Source organism: Hemitrygon akajei, chromosome 4 (assembly GCF_048418815.1).
Source record: "Hemitrygon akajei chromosome 4, sHemAka1.3, whole genome shotgun sequence".
Lineage (NCBI taxonomy): Eukaryota > Metazoa > Chordata > Chondrichthyes > Myliobatiformes > Dasyatidae > Hemitrygon > Hemitrygon akajei.
Genome location: NC_133127.1, coordinates 163,373,805 through 163,391,741, shown reverse-complemented (window position 1 = coordinate 163,391,741; position 17,937 = coordinate 163,373,805). Strand labels below are relative to the sequence as shown.

Genomic DNA, 17,937 nt, shown 5'->3' with positions numbered 1-17,937 from the left:
GCAAATTTCTAAGTTCTACATTTTCTAAGTGCTAAAGGCCATTAAACTATTTTTGAATTTCTAATACAAGAACATAGCATTTGATTATCTATGCTTGACAGTCACCTCAAGTGAAGACCAATGCACATGAATGAAGATTATTCGCACTATTACCCCTTGGTAATAGTGGGAATGAAGTTTAATGTGCAAATGTCCAGCTCTCAAACTCAATCCTTATGAAAGACTACAAATGCACGTACGAAGAGCCTCCGACTACGCTTCAGCTTTAGCTGTGACGTCCAGAAGGAAATGGTTCCACCTTCTCGCATCATGATGAACGTCTCATCAGGTGTGAAGTAAATGCGTAGGATCTGCTGGGCATGGGAGAGCATCCTGACAGTTGCCGGAAGGGAGAATGAGATGTGTTTTGATCGCACGTAGGATTCCTCAATCTCCTGATACTTCAGTTGCATGTACGTGCAGAATTCATCCTGTCAAACAAAAAAATAAAGGAGCACAGAACAGAATGCAGTAGCTCTAATGAAAGGACAACAGAAATATTTATTCAGTCTAATTCCTCATAGATACAGCATTGATCTGCTGAATAGTTTCAGCTATTTCTACTTTATATTTTCAGAAAGATTATGGGATATTAGAGCAAGACTGTGAAAATGATTAAGTCCAATCTGAACTATGTTCTGAGAACTGCATTTTATTTCTCAAAAATAAAGAGCTGTCACATTAAATACCTTCTGTTGATTTTATCTTTTATGTGGATTATACCAAAAACATATCTTCAAAAGCTCAAAATCAGGTTTAATATCACAGATATGCTGTGAAATTTGTTGTCTTGCAGCAGTACTGTGCAATATATTAAAAAATACAATGGACATTTACAAAATGGAGAAGATAACAGCATCTGTTAATCATAAGCTGTAACAATTTGATTCATACTGGGAAAAATGGTTTAACTACATAATGCCTCATAGGCCTGATTTTATTCTCACAAATCAATGAATCTGTTGTAAAAAAAGATCACTCCCTACTTGTACATAGTTCTTTCCTTTCGCTTGTTTTTTCTTTCCACTCTTTTCTATAAGTGTATACCCCAGATAAATACTTTGTGCAGATTTGTGATATATATGTACAATGTCTGAAATACATCTTATGGAAATGCTTGATGAACTTCAATAAAAAATAAATTACAAAAATAATACTATAAATTACAATAAGAATATATTTTTTAACATAGTGCAAAATAGTGAGGCTGTGTTTTGGATCATCAGAAATCAGATAGCTGAGGAGAGGGAGATGTCCCTAAAACATCGAGTGTGCATCTTCAGGCTCTTTTGCCTCTTTCCCGATGGCAGTAATGAGATGGGGACATATCCCGGATGGTCAGGGCCCTTCACGATCAATGTCACCTATTGAAGACTCTCAATAATGGGGAGGCCATGATGGAGCTGGAATGATTTTAAAACCCTTTGCAAAGTTTGCATTGGCACCTCCATATCAGTGATGCAACCAGTTAGAATGTTCCTCATGGTACATCTATAGATATTTGCTAGAGTCTTCAGTGACATACCAGAACTCCATCCTCAAACTTCAAATTAAATACAGGCACTGCCGTGTCTTTTTAGTAATTCTATCACTGTGTTGGGCCCAGGACAGATCTGAAATGTTGATGCCCAGGAACTTGAAGTTGCTCACCCTCTCCATTACTGACCCCTCGCTGAGAATTGCTGTGTGTTGTTACTCACCCTCTCCATTACTGACCTCGTGATGAGAATTGTTGTGTGTTGTTACTCACCCTCTCCATTACTGACCTCGTGATGAGAATTGTTGTGTGTTGTTACTCACCCTCTCCATTACTGACCCCTTGATGAGAATTGCTGTGTTGTTACTCACCCCCTCCATTACTGACCCCTCGATGAGAATTACTGTGTTGTTACTCACCCTCTCCATTACTGACCTCTCGATGAGAATTGCTGTGTGTTGTTACTCACCCTCTCCATTACTGACCCCTTGATGAGAATTACTGTGTTGTTACTCACCCTCTCCATTACTGACCTCTCGATGAGAATTGCTGTGTGTTGTTACTCACCCTCTCTATTACTGACCCCTTGATGAGAATTACTGTGTTGTTACTCACCCTCTCCATTACTGACCCCTCGATGAGAATTGCTGTGTTCTCCCTATTTCTCTTTCCTGAAGCCCACAATCAATTCCTTGACCTTACAGATGCTGAGTTTATGTCATTGTTCTTAATCAAAGTTCATCAAACTACTATACATTTTTCTCAGACCAGTGGAATACCTTATGAGGCTGGGTGCTCAACAACAGTTTCACATGAACTTGGATAGGAGAGCAACGGAGAAAAACAGAAAATACATAGAGTTGGATATGTCCTCACCCCCAACCGCCCCCAGCTCACCACAACAATTGCTGACTGCCCCCTTCCCAATCATCTTCAAATAGAAGAGGCCCATCGCCATCCTTACTCCAATTTACTCACAGCCCAACATCAGTGAGGGGGGAAATGGGAGCAGGAAGGAACACAGTGGTTCTGGTCTTGACAGGGAGGACTTACAAAGGTCTCCTCTCATCTTTCTACCTCTTCAATAAGCTTCTTCTGGTGCTATAGCAATGAACCCACCATTAAACTTGACAGATAGACCTCAGTATGTGCGGTTGGGAGACTGTAGGTCTGACACGGTGGTCAGCAGCACAGGAGCGCCGCAGGGAACCGTACTCTCTCCGGTCCTGTTCACCCTGTACACATCAGACTTCCAATATAACTCGGAGTCCTGCCATGTGCAGAAGTTCGCTGATGACACGGCCATAGTGGGGTGTGTCAGGAATGGACAGGAGGAGGAGTATAGGAAACTGATACAGGACTTTGTGATATGGTGCAACTCAAACTACCTGCGTCTCAATATCACCAAGACCAAGGAGATGGTGGTGGACTTTAGGAGATCTAGGCCTCATATGGAGCCAGTGATCATTAATGGAGAATGTGTGGAGCAGGTTAAGACCTACAAGTATCTGGGAGTACAGTTAGACGAGAAGCTAGACTGGACTGCCAACACAGATGCCTTGTGCAGGAAGGCACAGAGTCGACTGTACTTCCTAAGAAGGTTGGCGTCATTCAATGTCTGTAGTGAGATGCTGAAGATGTTCTATAGGTCAGTTGTGGAGAGCGCCCTCTTCTTTGTGGTGGCGTGTTGGGGAGGAAGCATTAAGAAGAGGGACGCCTCACGTCTTAATAAGCTGGTAAGGAAGGCGGGCTCTGTCATGGGCAAAGTACTGGAGAGTTTAACATCGGTAGCTGAGCGAAGGGCGCTGAGTAGGCTACGGTCAATTATGGATAACTCTGAACATCCTCTACATAGCACCATCCAGAGACAGAGAAGCAGTTTCAGCGACAGGTTACTATCGATGCAATGCTCCTCAGACAGGATGAAGAGGTCAATACTCCCCAATGCCATTAGGCTTTACAATTCTACCGCCAGGACTTAAGAACTTTTTAAAAGCTATTATTAATGCTTTTTGAGATAGTGATTTAGATGCATATCATATTTTTTACTGAGTTAAGTATTGTATGTAATTAGTTTTGCTACAACAAGTGTATGGGACATTGGAAAAAAGTTGAATTTCCCCATGGGGATGAATAAAGTATCTATCTATCTATCTATCTAAACATTGAAATTGTGTCAGAGCAAAGCACATTGTGGCTCCATGAAGAATATTTACTGTGCACACTGCGAAATCCTCCAAATGAACAAGAACCATCCCCTGAGAAACTGTCACTAGAATTGTCTATCTAGTCTATGCCACCACTAACATCAAGGAATTGTTATGCTTCATGACAGTGCTAACTATTCATCTCCTCACAAAGTTCATAAAGGCATGGTTTATGAAAGTGGAAAACTGAGAAAGATAGAAGCATTTATCATAAGACCATAAGATATAGGGGCAGAAGTAGGCCATTCAGCCCATCGAGACTGCTCTGCCATTCAATCATGGGCTGATTCAATTCTTCCAGTCATCCACACTCCCCTGCTTTCACCTCATACCTTTTGATGCCCTGGCTAATCAAGAACCTATCTATCTCTACCTTAAATAAACACAATGACTTGGCCTCCACAGCCGCTCGTGGTAACAAATTCTACAGATTTACCACCCTCTGACTAAGGTAATTTCTCTGCATCTCAGTTCTAAGAGGACGTCCTTCAATCCTGAAGTCTTGCCCTCTTGTCCTAGAATCTCCTACCATGGGAAATAACTTTGCCATATCTAATCTGTTCATGCCTTATCCATTGACACTAAACAACATCTTATACATTGAAAACAACATCATTACTGCAATCAGGGAGGAGGTACAGGAGCCTGAAGATGCACACTTAGTATTTTACGAACAGCTTCTTACCCTCCACCAGAGTTATGAATGGTCCGTGAACACTACCGCACTATTCTGCTCTATCTTTGCATTGTTTTTTTAAATAGACTGCTTATTTTAACTTCTAGTAATTTTTCATATATTGTGCTGTAAAACAACACCTTTCATGACATAGTTCAGTGATAATAAACCTGATTCTTGTACTGTTGAAGAGGCAGATCTCTCAGGCGGACTTGTCTCATTCTAAAATGATCACAAGGAAACGAGTTAAACCGCTATTTACAGCACCCTCATTAAGTTGCCTCAAGGGAAGAAATAACTTCAAATAATAAATGTGTTCCTTTCCCTTGGTATAGTTGTGATGTGACACTTTTCACAGCGTAATATCCTACTCGTGAAGGGACTATGAGGGATGCATGTTACATCCTGGTGTAGCTACCAGATCGCTGAGTGAGACTACGTGAAGAGAGCTACCTTTGCAATCAGGACTGCAGTTAAAATTATAAAAGCAGAACTTCGTGGCAGTTTCTCAGAGTTAGACTGTGACCAATCACCAAGCCAGATTCATAAATAAGGGCGAATAAAAATAACACAAGTGCAAATGGAGGGGGCCATTCTTAGTGTGTCAATGCTTGGAGTAGCTTTGGCTCAGCAGGCTTCAGTGAGGTAAAGTATGTGGTAAGTATATCTTTTTGTTCTTAATTGTTCATTTATTGTCTTTTAGGGCATAGCAGTGTAGTGAGAATGGCTCCAGGCCAGTGTTTTATACTCTGTGACTGATGTGAGAATTCTGGGAGACCTCCAGCCTTCTGGATAAACACATCTAGAGCAGGTGCATGGAGCCACAGCTCCTGAGGGACCGTATTAATGAACTGGAGCTACAGCTCAATGACCTTCTCCCCCGACGGGAGAATGAGGAGGTGATAGACAGGAGCTACAGGGAGGTAGTCACCCCTAGGTTGTAGAAGACAGGTAACCGGATGACTATCAGGAGGAGGAGTGGTAATGCACAGCCAGTGCAGAGTACACCTGTGGCTGTTCCTCTCAATAATACAACTTTGAGGGGTCTCTGGCACCGAGTCTGGTGCTGTGGCTCAGAAGAGCAGAGAGGGGAGGGGGACTGCAGTGGTGATAGGAGATTCCGTAGTCAGAGAAACAGAGGCGAGATTCTGTGGGCACAATAGAGACACCCAGGTGGCATGATGCCAGGGTCAGAGATGTCTCGGATTGGGTCCACGACATTCTAAAGGGGGAGGGTGAGCAGTCAGAAGTCTTGGTACATATTGGGACCAATAACATAGGTAGGAAAGGTGAGGAGGTCCTGAAGATAGATTTTAGGATGCTAGTTTGAAAGCTGAAAAACAGGACCTCTAGGGGAGTAATCTTTAGATTGCTACCTGTGCTACGTGCCGGTGAAGGTAAGAGTAGGATGATTTGGCAGAGAATGCATTGCTGAGGAACGTGTTCAGCGGTAGGGGTTCAGATTCATTGGGATCTCTTCTGGGGAAGGTACAATTTGTACAAAAGCGATGGGTTACAGCTGAACCTGAGGGAGACCAATATCCTTGCAGACAGGTTTGCTAGAGTTGTTCGGGAGGATTTAAATCAATTTAGCAGGGGCATGGGAACTGGAGAGACAGTGTTGAGGATGAGGTAGTTGGTTTACAAACAGAGGCAGTGTGCAGTGAGACTGCTAGCAAGGAGAGGCTGATGATAGGGCAAAATTGCAGTCAACGGGATGAGTTGCAATGTACAAGGCAGACAAAATCGAAAAGGGTGAACACAGGACTGAAGGTGTTATAGTTGAATGTACACAGTATACAGAACAAGGCCAATGAACTTGTAGCACAGTTACAAATTGGCAGGTATGATGATTTAGGCATCATTGAATTATGGTTGAAAGATTATAGCTGTGAGCTTAACATCCAAAGATACACATTGTATCAAAAGGACAGGCAGCTCTGCCGGTGGGGGGGGAGGAGTGAGGAGGGTCTGTGGGTAAAAAAAAATGAAATCAAATTATTAAAAGCAGAAGACATGAGGTTGGAAGGTGTTGAGTCAGTGTGGGTAGAGCTAAGGAACTGAAGGGTAAAAAGACATAAATAGTCACATGCAGAACCCCCTCCCCCAAAGCGTTGTAAAGATGTGGCTTACAAATTACATCTGGAGAAAGAAAATGCAAGCCAAAAAGGCAAAGTTACAATACTAATGGGGGATTTCAATATGCAGGTAGATTGGGAAAATTAGGTTGGCGCTGGATCCCAAGAGGGAGGTTTTCTAGAATGCCTATGAGATGGCTTTTTGGAGCAGCTCCTGGTTGAGCCCAGAAAGGTGGCAGCTATTCTGGATTGGGTGTTGTGCAATAAACCAGAATTGATTAGAGAGCTTAAGGCATATATGTCAAACTCAAGGCCCATGGGCCAAATCCGGCCCGCGGTGGAATTATCTTTGGCCCGTGAGATAATATCTAATTACTATTAAAGCTGGCCCCAGTAATCGAAGCGCCTATGGCATATGAAATGGCTAATGCTGAGTTTATTCAGGTACCAGGTTTTCAGGGTTTTTAGTGTTTATTCGGCAGTCTTCATAAGAAACGGAATTTGTAAAGTGAAACACTTTGTAGTTATAGCAGAGACTGAGACACATGAGAGCAGGCTGAAAAAACTGAGGCAACGAAAGCTGCGTTCGCACACGTCCGACTGATCCGGCCCGCATGAAGCTGCATTTTGCTCAATCCAGCCCGTGACCTAAAATGAGTTTGACACCCCTGGCTTAAGGTAAAGGAACCCTTAGGGACCAGTGATCATAATATGATCATATTTACCCTGAAATTTGAGAGAAAGAAGTTAAAATCAGATGTATTAGTATTACAGTGGAGTAATGGGAATTGAAGAGGAACGAGCAAGGTGCTGGCCAAAATTGAGTGGAAAAGAACACTGGCAGGGATGATGGCAAAGCAGCAATGGCTGGAATTTCTGGAAGCAATTTGGAAGGCATAAGGTATATACATCCCAAAGAGGAAGAAGTACGCTAAAAGGCAAGGTGGCACAACCACGGCTAACAAGAGTAGTGAAAATCAACATAAAAGCTAAAGAGAGGGCATATAATAGAGCAAAAATTAATGGGAAATTAAAGGATTAGGAAACATTTAAAAACCAATAGGGCAACTGAAAAAGATGGAATATGAAAGTAAGATAGCTAATAAAACTAAAGAGAATATCAAAAGTTTCTTCAGATACATAAAGTGTAAAAGAGGCGAGAGTGGATACCGAACCACTGGAAAATGATGCTGGAGAGGTGGTAATGAGACACGAGGAAATAACAGATGAACAGAATAAGTATTTTGCATCAGTATTCACTGTGGAAGACATTAGCAGTATGTTGGAAGTTTGAGAGTGTCAGGGGGAAGAAGTGTGTGAACTTGCCATTACTAGAGGGAAGGTTCTTGGGAAGTTAAAAGGTCTGAAGATAGCTAAGTCACCTGGACCAGATGGACTACACCCCAGCATTCAGAAAGAGGTGGCTTAAGAAGTTGTGGAGGCATTAGTAATGATCTTTCAAGAATCGATAGTTCCACATAAATGACATACTACTCTTCAAGATGGGACAGAGGCAGAAGAAAGGAAATTATAGGCCAATTAGTCTGACCTCAGTGGTTGGGAAAGTGTCGGTGTCCATTGCTAAGGATGTGGTTTGGGAGGCACATGATAAAAATGGGCTGTAGTCAACATGGTTTCCTCAAGGTAATATCTTTTCTGACAAATCTGTTGGAATTCTTTGAAGAAGTAACAAGCAGGACAGACAAAGGATTTTCAGAAGGCCTTTGACAAGGTGCCACACGAGGCTGCTTAACAAGCTACAAGCCCATGGTATTACAGGAAAGATTCTAGTGCGGAGAAAATGGTGGCTGATTGACAGGAGGCAAAGAATGGGAATAAAGGGAACCTTTTCTGGTTGGCTGCCGGTGATTAGCAACATTCCACAGGGGTCTGTGTTGGAACCATTTCTTTTTTCGTTTATATGTGAATGACTTGGATGACAGAACTGATGGCCTTGTTGCTAAGTTTGCAGATGCTATGAAGATAGGTGGAGGAGCAGGCAGTTTTGAGAAAATATAGAGGCTACTGAATGCCTTAAACAGATTAAGAAAATGCACAAAGAGGTGACATGGAATACAGCATCAGGAAGTGTATGGTCATGCACTTTGGTTGAAGAAATAAAAGAGTGGACTATTTTCGAAATGGAGAGAAATTCAAAACTCTGAGGTGCAAAGGGACTTGTATAGTATTCTCTGAAGGTTAATTTTCAGGTTGAGTCTGTGGTGAGGAAAGCAAATGTGATGGTAGCATTCATGTCAAGAGGACCAGATGTAATGTCGAGGCTTTATAAAGCACTGTGAGGCCTCACGAGTATTGTGAGCAGTTTTGGGCCTGTTTTCTAAGACATGATGTGCTGACTTTAGAAACGGTCAAAAGGAGGTTCAACTAAAATGATTCCTGGATTGAAAGGCTTCTCATATGAGGAACATTTGATGGCTCTGATCCTGTACTCACAGGAATTATGAAGAATGAGGGGTAACCTAATTGAAACCTATTGAATATTGAAAGGCCTCAATAGAGTAGATGTGGAGAGGATGTATCCTTTGGTGGGAGAGTCTCGGATCAGAATAGAGGGGCATCCTTTTAGAATGGTGATGAGGAGGTGCTCCTTTTGCCACAGAGTGAAGAAGCTGTGGGATTCATTGCCACAGGTCCTGTGGAGGCTCAGTCTTTTGGTATATTTAAGGCAAAGGTTGAAAGATTCTTGATTAGTCAGGGCATGAAAGGGTATGGGGAGAAGGCAGGAGACTGGGGTGAGGGGGAAAATGGACCAGCCATGATGAAATGGCAGAGCGGACTTGATGGACAAATAGCCTAATTCAGCTTCTGTACTTTATGGTCTTATGTGCCTGCATGAAGGCAGGAAGGACGTTCCCCAAGCGGAGTAATTGAAGTAGGAAACCATGTTATTTGCAGTTCACCTCAGTAGGTGGCAGTTAGGGTCCTGCTCATCTTGGTGAGAGCAGATATTTGACAGAGAGGATTTGGAGTCTCTGGGTTCTGGCCAGATTTCTAAATTCCACTACAATTCTGCCACATTTAAATCAAAGAGTATGTCAGAAAAGTGTACATTATAACTGCCTGGAGAAGAAAGATCAGAAATGATATATTGACACCACACAAATTTGTTGCATTTATATGGACATCCCTGTGATGTATTTGTTCTTGTGTCGCAGTGCTCAGTTTCCATCGTCAGCAGTTGGACAACAAATCAGTTATCCCTGATAAAGTCCAGATTAAAATAATTTCCAAAGAGAGCTTTTGAGGTCAAAATCATGCTCTCCTATATTAGAAACTAATGTTATTATGTTCATCAGATGTTATTCTCCTCATCATTTTAAATAAAATACTATTGCGTTAATAGATTTGAAAATCCTTGCTCCACAGCACAATTTGAATGTAGAGCTTCTGTAAGACCTGCCGTTAATATTCAGCTCCACTCTGTTCAGGGACAAAACTGCAAGCATCATGGCCTTGAAGACACAGTAATACTGATAAAGGAAGCAGCCTTATTATAATAGATTGGGCCTGAGGGATAACAACACAAGAAAGTGCAGTCCGTGAAGAATAAATTATCCATCTTGAGCAGGGAACCATGCCATAATTGAACTATTAAATGAGTAATTGGTGAAAGGAATTATCAACTTTTCTTTCATGCAAATTGCTATAAATCATTTGAAAATGCCCTTAATTAAATAATTTATTTAATATATTTGTCCTTGACACAAATATCTGCCTAATTTACAATAAGCAGCTTAATATTTTAATTCAGTTTGTGAACTCAACTAATTTCTCAATAGAGGCAAAATGAAAGAAGTGGCAGATTTGACTGCAATAGGTAATAAATGCTGATGGGCAGACTGACTCAGAAAAGATTCACTTCACAACAACCATAAGCATGCGATTTTAACACTGTGCTCTCATTACCTCTCACCCTTGTTTGAAAGTTTTCTTCAGAATTTTATCACTTCATTCATGTTTGTTTAAAAATAAGAAAATTATAATAAAAGAAAATAAAAATTCTTGAACTTATTGAGGAAATAGTTTCAAGATACAGGTTAATTTAATGCACACAAAATCCTTCTGTGTACACAAGATCCAAAATTAATTTCAGCATCTCAGAACTGCAGAACCCTGCAGTTTTTGGACATACCCATCCAATTTGACCATTTGCAGAATAATCAATCTTCCTGAAAAGTTCTTCTATTTGGTCATCATGCTAGAATGAAAAACAGTAAAATTAATTATCTGAAAATAACACTGGCATTATCAAACTAGGTCACAGCTACAGTAATAAGGTCATGAAAAACATTAAGGGAGGCTCTCAATGTCTTTGGAAAGTCAATTTTAAATATATAGTTCGTTTAATTGTCATTCAACCATATATGAATACCTATGAACATGGCCAAAAAAAAACAGCGCTATCCTGAGGCCAAGGAGCAAAACACAGTTCCAACAGTCACACACGACACAAAACACACACAGCACATAAAACAAGCACGTACAAGATATCAGTAAAATACAGTGGTACGAAAAAAATCTATTCCAAGACCCCAAGTCTATGGATGTTGCAGCAGTCTGCAGTCAAACGTAATACAGCTTGTCTTCTGTCAAGGGAACACTGGGGGACAGCACTGACCACACTACCTCTGGTGCAGCACAAAGAATCTAATGCCTCTCTCCTGGGCAGCTGCAGCTTGAGGCCTAGTCCTTGCTATGACCAAGGCCACACAACTCCCCCGCTTACCACTCCACCATCCGCCAATAAATCTGTGAATCGGACTTGCAGCATTCCATATTAATAATGTCTGAGAAGGTCTTGTGATCACTCGCTGTCAGATTGCGCACGGCCTCCACACACCGGCTTCTCCGACGCCTCTCTGATGCAGGGAGCAGCACAATCCAAGTCCGGCTCCTTCAGTTTCTCTGCCAGTGGGTAACTCACTGATGGGGTACTCCCGCAGTACTTTCAGTTCTGAATTTCCAGTAGGGTCTTGCGATCATAAAAAGCATGTTTAAAAAGGACAACAGCACCTCTGTTTGACCCCATAGAAGCCACTGTGATCAAACACACAGCCTTCTTACTGAAAGGAAGTAGACCTTCCAATAAACAATATGGCTCAGATCTCAACGTCTCCATAAATCATCGTCACTCTCCACCTCAGACTCTGCTGTTTTACTCCAAGTGTTCAACACTACAAGAATATTTTGCTTGAATTTACTTTGTCATATGGTCTTTTTTTCAGTTGTCATTTCCAGGCTATGAAATATTGAGCTTCTCTGGCTTTTCTTCAATTATTATTATTTCACCATTCTTCATCAGATCCTCTCTGAAATTAAGTGTTTGTTACTGCTGCGCGATGACTAGAAATAGACAGAGTTTTAAGCAATGTGTTGTAAAGTCATTGCAACAAATGAAGATTTGGATGATTTGGATGAAGAATGAAGTGGGATGGTAATTTAATCAGCCAGCAACTCCACCCACAGTGGATGAAGTTTAAAAAGAACCACAGAAGGCTTAACTCTGGTTCTTACATCACACCATCCAGCATTTACTACTTAACACTGGACACTGTCATTTTGAACACAAACAACACACACAAAATGCTAGAGGAACTCAGCAGGTCAGGCAGCATCTGTGGAAAGGAATAAACAGTCAAAGTTTCAGGCTGAGACCCTTCGTCAGGGCAGGAAAGGAAGGGGAAGAAGCAGGTGTAGGGAGGGGAAGGGTACAAGCTGGCAGGAGATAGGTGAAACCAGGTGACGTGACTGGGTGGGGGAAGGGGAATGAAGTGAGAAGCTGAGAGGTGATAGGAAGAAGAGGTAAAGAGCTGAAGAAGAAGGAATCTGATAGGAGAAGATGGTGAGGAAAGGGAAGGATGAGGGACGCCAGAGGCAGGTGATGGGCAGGTGAGGAGAAGAAAAGAAATGAAGGGAAAACGGAAAAATTGATAAGGTGGAGGGTGGAGAAATTATCCAAAGTTAGAGAAATTGGTGTTCGTGCCAAAGTTAATCACTTTAAATGTATTTGGTTTGGCATCAGGGTGATAAGAATAATGGTTAACCTTACATGATAACAGAAGAAAATTGGAGCATGAGTAGGTCACCCATCTCTTCAAGCTTGCCTCTCCATTCAATATGATCATGACTGATCCATGTGGGTTTGAATTCTTCTTTCGAGCCAATCCCCATGACCCTCAATTTCCTGATAGTTCAAGGATTTATCAATCTCCATCTCAAACATCTAATAATCTGCCCTCCATCACCCTCAGGGAAGATTATTTCCAGAGACAAATATGCTTCTCCTCATTCCCAAATCAGGCTGGGTAAGAAATGGGTGATCAGCTGTTCCTACAGGAAGCCTACAGGTAATTTCCCCCAATGCGCACTGCGCAACACACACACACACACACACACACACACACACACACACACACACACACACACACACAGAGGAAATCTAGAGCAACACACAAAATTCTGGAGGAACTCAGCTGGTCAGACAGCGTCTATGGAGGGGGAACAAACAATCGATGCTTTGTGATGAGACCCTCCATCAAGACCATATATCACTACTGAACGTGTATGCTCGCCCACCTCTCTGCAGTATCTAAATCTCCAACAAAACCTTTTATAGCTGGCCTCACACATAACCAACTAGTACTGTGAATTAGGCGATACCAAAGGATTATCTACTATCACTGTCAGCTATCACAACTCCTTACAGATAGGAACATCCAGAACCGATAATCCTCTAACAGAAGGTCATATGTTCACTTTTATCAGTAAATGCTCCCTTGAGGGTACTAGCACGCAAGTACAGACTGCAAAGTAACCACTGTTTTGCTCTGCTCATCCTTTTTTCAACAACTCACGTAGTAGGCCAACAGCTGAAAATTAAAGCCAGTATTAAGAAAAAAAAATCCAGTCACCAAAATGTCTTGCACATCCATCATTGATTATTCTCCATTAACTCTTTAAGGATTCTGTGTTACCGGCTGTTTTCCTAGAAACTAGGGACAACCGTTTCAGTTGGCTATGGGAGATTTTCAGCAACTTGTGTGTACAAATGTTGGGATGAATCAATGCTCTCTCCCTTCACGTTACATTGACAATCATCTTCTCTCCCAGAAATCTCCATGCATCACAAAGCAAATGATGAAGCAGATATCAGTACAAGTTTCCATGCAACTCTGCCTGGTTACAACCTTTAGCAACAAAATGCTCCAGACTGCAATAAGTGGGAATGTCGCATGGATCGCAGAACCCTGGCTATACATGAATGAGAAAATTCTAATTGTGAATCAAGCATGGAAGATTAACCCCAAGAGTGAGGCTGCTCCAAAACATTGCTGATACAGACAGTGAATCAAGTACCTTACCCACTAATGCATCAGCTATTCAAAATCCACTGCAGAAATAACCCCACAGGTATAATCAAGAATAGATGACTAGTCCTAATTATTTCATACTTTAAGTCACCTTGCCCAAGAGGCAACAGCAAAGTCACCTTCACTTCCTGCTATACATGCTACAGTGGTATATTCAAGCCATCGACACACGCTTTCAAACAGAGATCGGGGTGCTAGGTTACTGTCATTTGTCTGCTGACTTCCTTACAATTCCATGTAGAGATTCCTCCAACTCAACCTGTCACTTCTAACTCAAGACAGAGGTTGTCAGTTGGCTAGAGATCTTTTCAGACGAAGCAAAAAATTTCATCCTCCAAATGAGTCATTTTCCTATCACATACAAATCTCAACCCAGTTACAATTTTCTGTATACTAGAATCCTCACATCCAGCACCAAAGCTGACCCAGAAATTACACTAATGAATTCATCCCAGTGAAAAACGTAAACCATGTGGTATAATTTGGTATAATTTCTAACCACTTGGAACTAGTTAGTATTAATCTACATGTATAAATTCAGAATACAGTTCTGTGGAAAAGTTTGAGGCAAACATATAGAGCTAGGTTGCGTAAGACTTTTGCACAGTACCGGAATAATGTTATGTATTACACTATACTGCTGCTGCAAACAAAGACATATTTCGCAACATATGTAAGTGATTCTGCTATGGCCTCTATTGTGGACTGAGTGTGGGAAGGGGGCAGGGAGAAGGGAATCATGATTGGGAAAAGGGAAAGGGAGAGGGGGGAGCAGGAAGCACCAGAGAGACATTCTGTAATGATCAATAAACCAATTGTTTGGAATCAAATGACCTTGCCTGGTGTTTATATACACAGTACTGAATATTATACCCTATCTGGTGCTTAGATGAAGCATTCATTACTTCTCACATTTCCATTAAGGCATTGAGCACCCCTTTGATTTATATATCAATTCAAGATAAGACAATTAACTCAGAACAAGGCAATTAAGTTTTTCATCGTGCTTTAATTAGGAGTTTCTGTATTATTACTGCTGCTTTAATTGTCACAATTAATTTTAAGAGAAAATTTCATCCCCTAATTGCAGTGAAACATTCTCACAGGAAAATTAGTGAAGGTGTATAACTGTATACAATCCAAGTTTCCAACACTTACTATGCCATGGTATCCCAGACATTTCTTCATTATCAGCTTGAATGCTTTTACATCCAACAGTGATCTGCCATCACTTTCAGATTCCTAAAGAACAGAAGCAAACTGGAATTTCTTTTCCACTGATCAAACCTCCAATTACAGATAAGTTAATTCAGATGTTCATAAATAATTTGTTTTCATCTCAAAGTCAAGATTCTTGTCATATGTACAGATACAATGAAAAACTTGCAGGTACTTGACATCATTCACAAGAGAAACATAAACCAACTACACACAATTATTATAAGAGAGCAGAACTGCTTCAAGGTAGCACTAAGCTATAACATAGAAACATAGAAAACCTACAGCACAATACAGGCCCCTTGGCCCCCAAAGCTGTGCCGAACATGTCCTTACCTGAGAAATTACCTAGGGTTACCCATAGCCCTCTATTTTTCTGAGCTCCATTTTCCATCCAGGAGTCTCTTCAAAGACCCTATCGTTTCTGCCTCCAGCACCATCGCTGGCAGCCCATTCCACGCACTCATCATTCTCTGCATAAAAAACTTACCCCTGACATCTCCTCTGTACCTACTTCCAAGCACCTTAAAACTGTGCCCTCTCATGCTAGCCACTTTAACCTTGGGGAAAAAGCCTCTGACTATCCACACGATCAATGCCTCTCATCATCTTATACACCTCTATCAGGTTACCTCTCATCCTCCGTCGCTCCAAGGATAAAAGGCAGAGTTCACTCAACCTATTCTCATAAGGCATGCTCCAAAATCCAGGCAACATCCTTGTAAATCTCCTCTACACCCTTTCTGTGGTTTCCACATCCTTCCTATAGTGAGGCGACCAGAACTGAGCACAGTACTCTAAGTGGGGTCTGACCAGTGTCCTATATAGCTGCAACATTACTTCTCAGCTCCTAAACCCAATCCCACAGTTGATGAAGGCCAATGCACCGTATGCTTTCTTAACCACAGAGTCAACCTGCACAGCAGCTTTGGGTGTCCTATGGACTCTGATCCCAAGATCCCTCTGATCCTCCACACTGCCAAGAGTCTTACCATTAATACCATATTTGACCTACCAAAATGAGCCACCTTACAGTTATCGGAGTTGAACTCCATCTGCCACTTCTCAGCCCGGTTTTGCATCCTATCGATGTCCCGCTGTAACCTCCTCACTCTCAGCCTTTGTCAACTCCACCTCAATGCTTGAAACTGCAGCATGCAAAACAGTTCTGAATTGTCTCACTACTTATTTCTCACCAACTATCAGTGACAAAAATCACTGCTTTTTGAACAGAAAGACACGCAAATAACACTATTTAAAAACTGTTTGCTCTAAGCAGGGTGTCGTGTCTAACAGCCACACAAGTGTACACGACTGATCCCAGCTAGAAACTGTTCAGTAACAGTCTCCTGGCCCAGTTCACCAGCACAGTGTTCCAAATAAGTGAGGGGAACCTGGCCAGTTTCCTGATTGGATTTTGTTCTTTGAGAGTTTACCCAAATAAGCAGCTACCCGATTAACAGCTGGCCCAATTAACCAGAATTCACTGTATTTTGTTTGTGTCTGTAATGTGGTATTTGCAGAATAGGTTGCTTAAAAAAACCATTAATAATGAAACCAAGGCTAACTAAAATACTCTTTCCTTGACCTAATGGAGCTTACCCACTTCCAACCATGGTAAATAGTGGTTGAAAGCATAGAAACATAGAAAATAGGTGCAGGAGTAGGCCATTCTGCCCTTCAAGCCTGCACCGCCATTCAGTATGATCATGGCTGATCATCCAACTCAGAACCCTGTACCTGCTTTCTCTCCATACCCCCTGATCCCTTTAGCCACAAGGGCCATATTTAACTTCCTCTTAAATATAGCCAATGAACCGGCCTCAACTGTTTCCTGTGGCAGAGAATTCCACAGATTCGCCACTCTCTGTGTGAAGAAGTTTTTCCTCATCTCGGTCCTAAAAGGCTTCCCCTTTATCCTTAAACTGTGACCCCTTGTTCTGGACTTCCCTGACATCGGAAACTATCTTCCTGCATCTAGCCTGTCCAATCCCTTTAGAATTTTATACGTTTCAATAAGATCCCCCCTCAATCTTCTAAATTCCAGTGAGTATAAACCTAGTCGATTCAGTCTTTCTTCATATGAAAGTCCTGCCATCCCAGGAATCAATCTGGTGAACCTTCTTTGTACTCCCTCTACGGCATATACCATTGGTAGAATGTATAGCACCCACAATTTTAAACCACATTTATTGTGTTTTCAAAACAATTTCCTTCTATATAGAAATGGAATCAAGTGTCATTCAGGGCTCCTTTTGGATCGTTTGGCCTCTGACCACTTTGACTGAATTAAACGCTGCCCCATTTATCATTTTAGAATCAGTCTTCAGACAGGTTTGTTAATGCAGTTTACCAAGTTGAGGGTGAGATTATGGTGCAGTGTGTTGGGAGGCAAAAGGGAAGGGCCACAGTTATGCTGATGAGGGAGCGGCCACAGAAGCACTTGGAGTAATTCAGCTTCTATTGTTGGTGGGTGTTTGGTTCCACCACCAAGAGGAATTAATCAATGATGCAGGCTCAGAACCAAAATGGTAACCAGAATTCCCTGTTCAGGTCATTTGGCACAGATTCTTTTTGTATCTATTAAAGTGGTCTGTAGTCTGATGTTTCAGAATGGTTATACATCCCTTGCAACATGGAGGCAACCACATCAGGATAATGGTTTAGTAAAATGCTAGCAAACATTTGCAGCCTTGCACCTGGTAAAACCTGATGAAAACAATGAATAGAAATCTCTTTCAGTTTTATACTTTGCATATATTTTTGGAAAAAAAAACTGCCTTTATGATTTGTGTTACTAACAAATGATAGTACTGAGAAGATATAATAATATTAATAGTTTAATTCAGCT

The 17,937-nt window shown here is 41.6% G+C and overlaps 1 protein-coding gene across 1 annotated transcript in view; it reads right to left on the bottom strand.

The window, feature by feature from the left end:
* Nucleotides 1-17,937, bottom strand: part of wdr95 (WD40 repeat domain 95) — a 105,434-nt gene that overhangs the window by 50,500 nt on the left and 36,997 nt on the right. The window contains exons 4-6 of the mRNA XM_073041931.1: nucleotides 15,027-15,110; nucleotides 10,631-10,696; nucleotides 240-470 (exon numbers count right to left, since the gene is read on the bottom strand). Of these exons, the coding sequence (XP_072898032.1) occupies nucleotides 240-470; nucleotides 10,631-10,696; nucleotides 15,027-15,110 (381 nt within the window). The remainder of the gene's footprint in view (nucleotides 1-239; nucleotides 471-10,630; nucleotides 10,697-15,026; nucleotides 15,111-17,937) is intronic.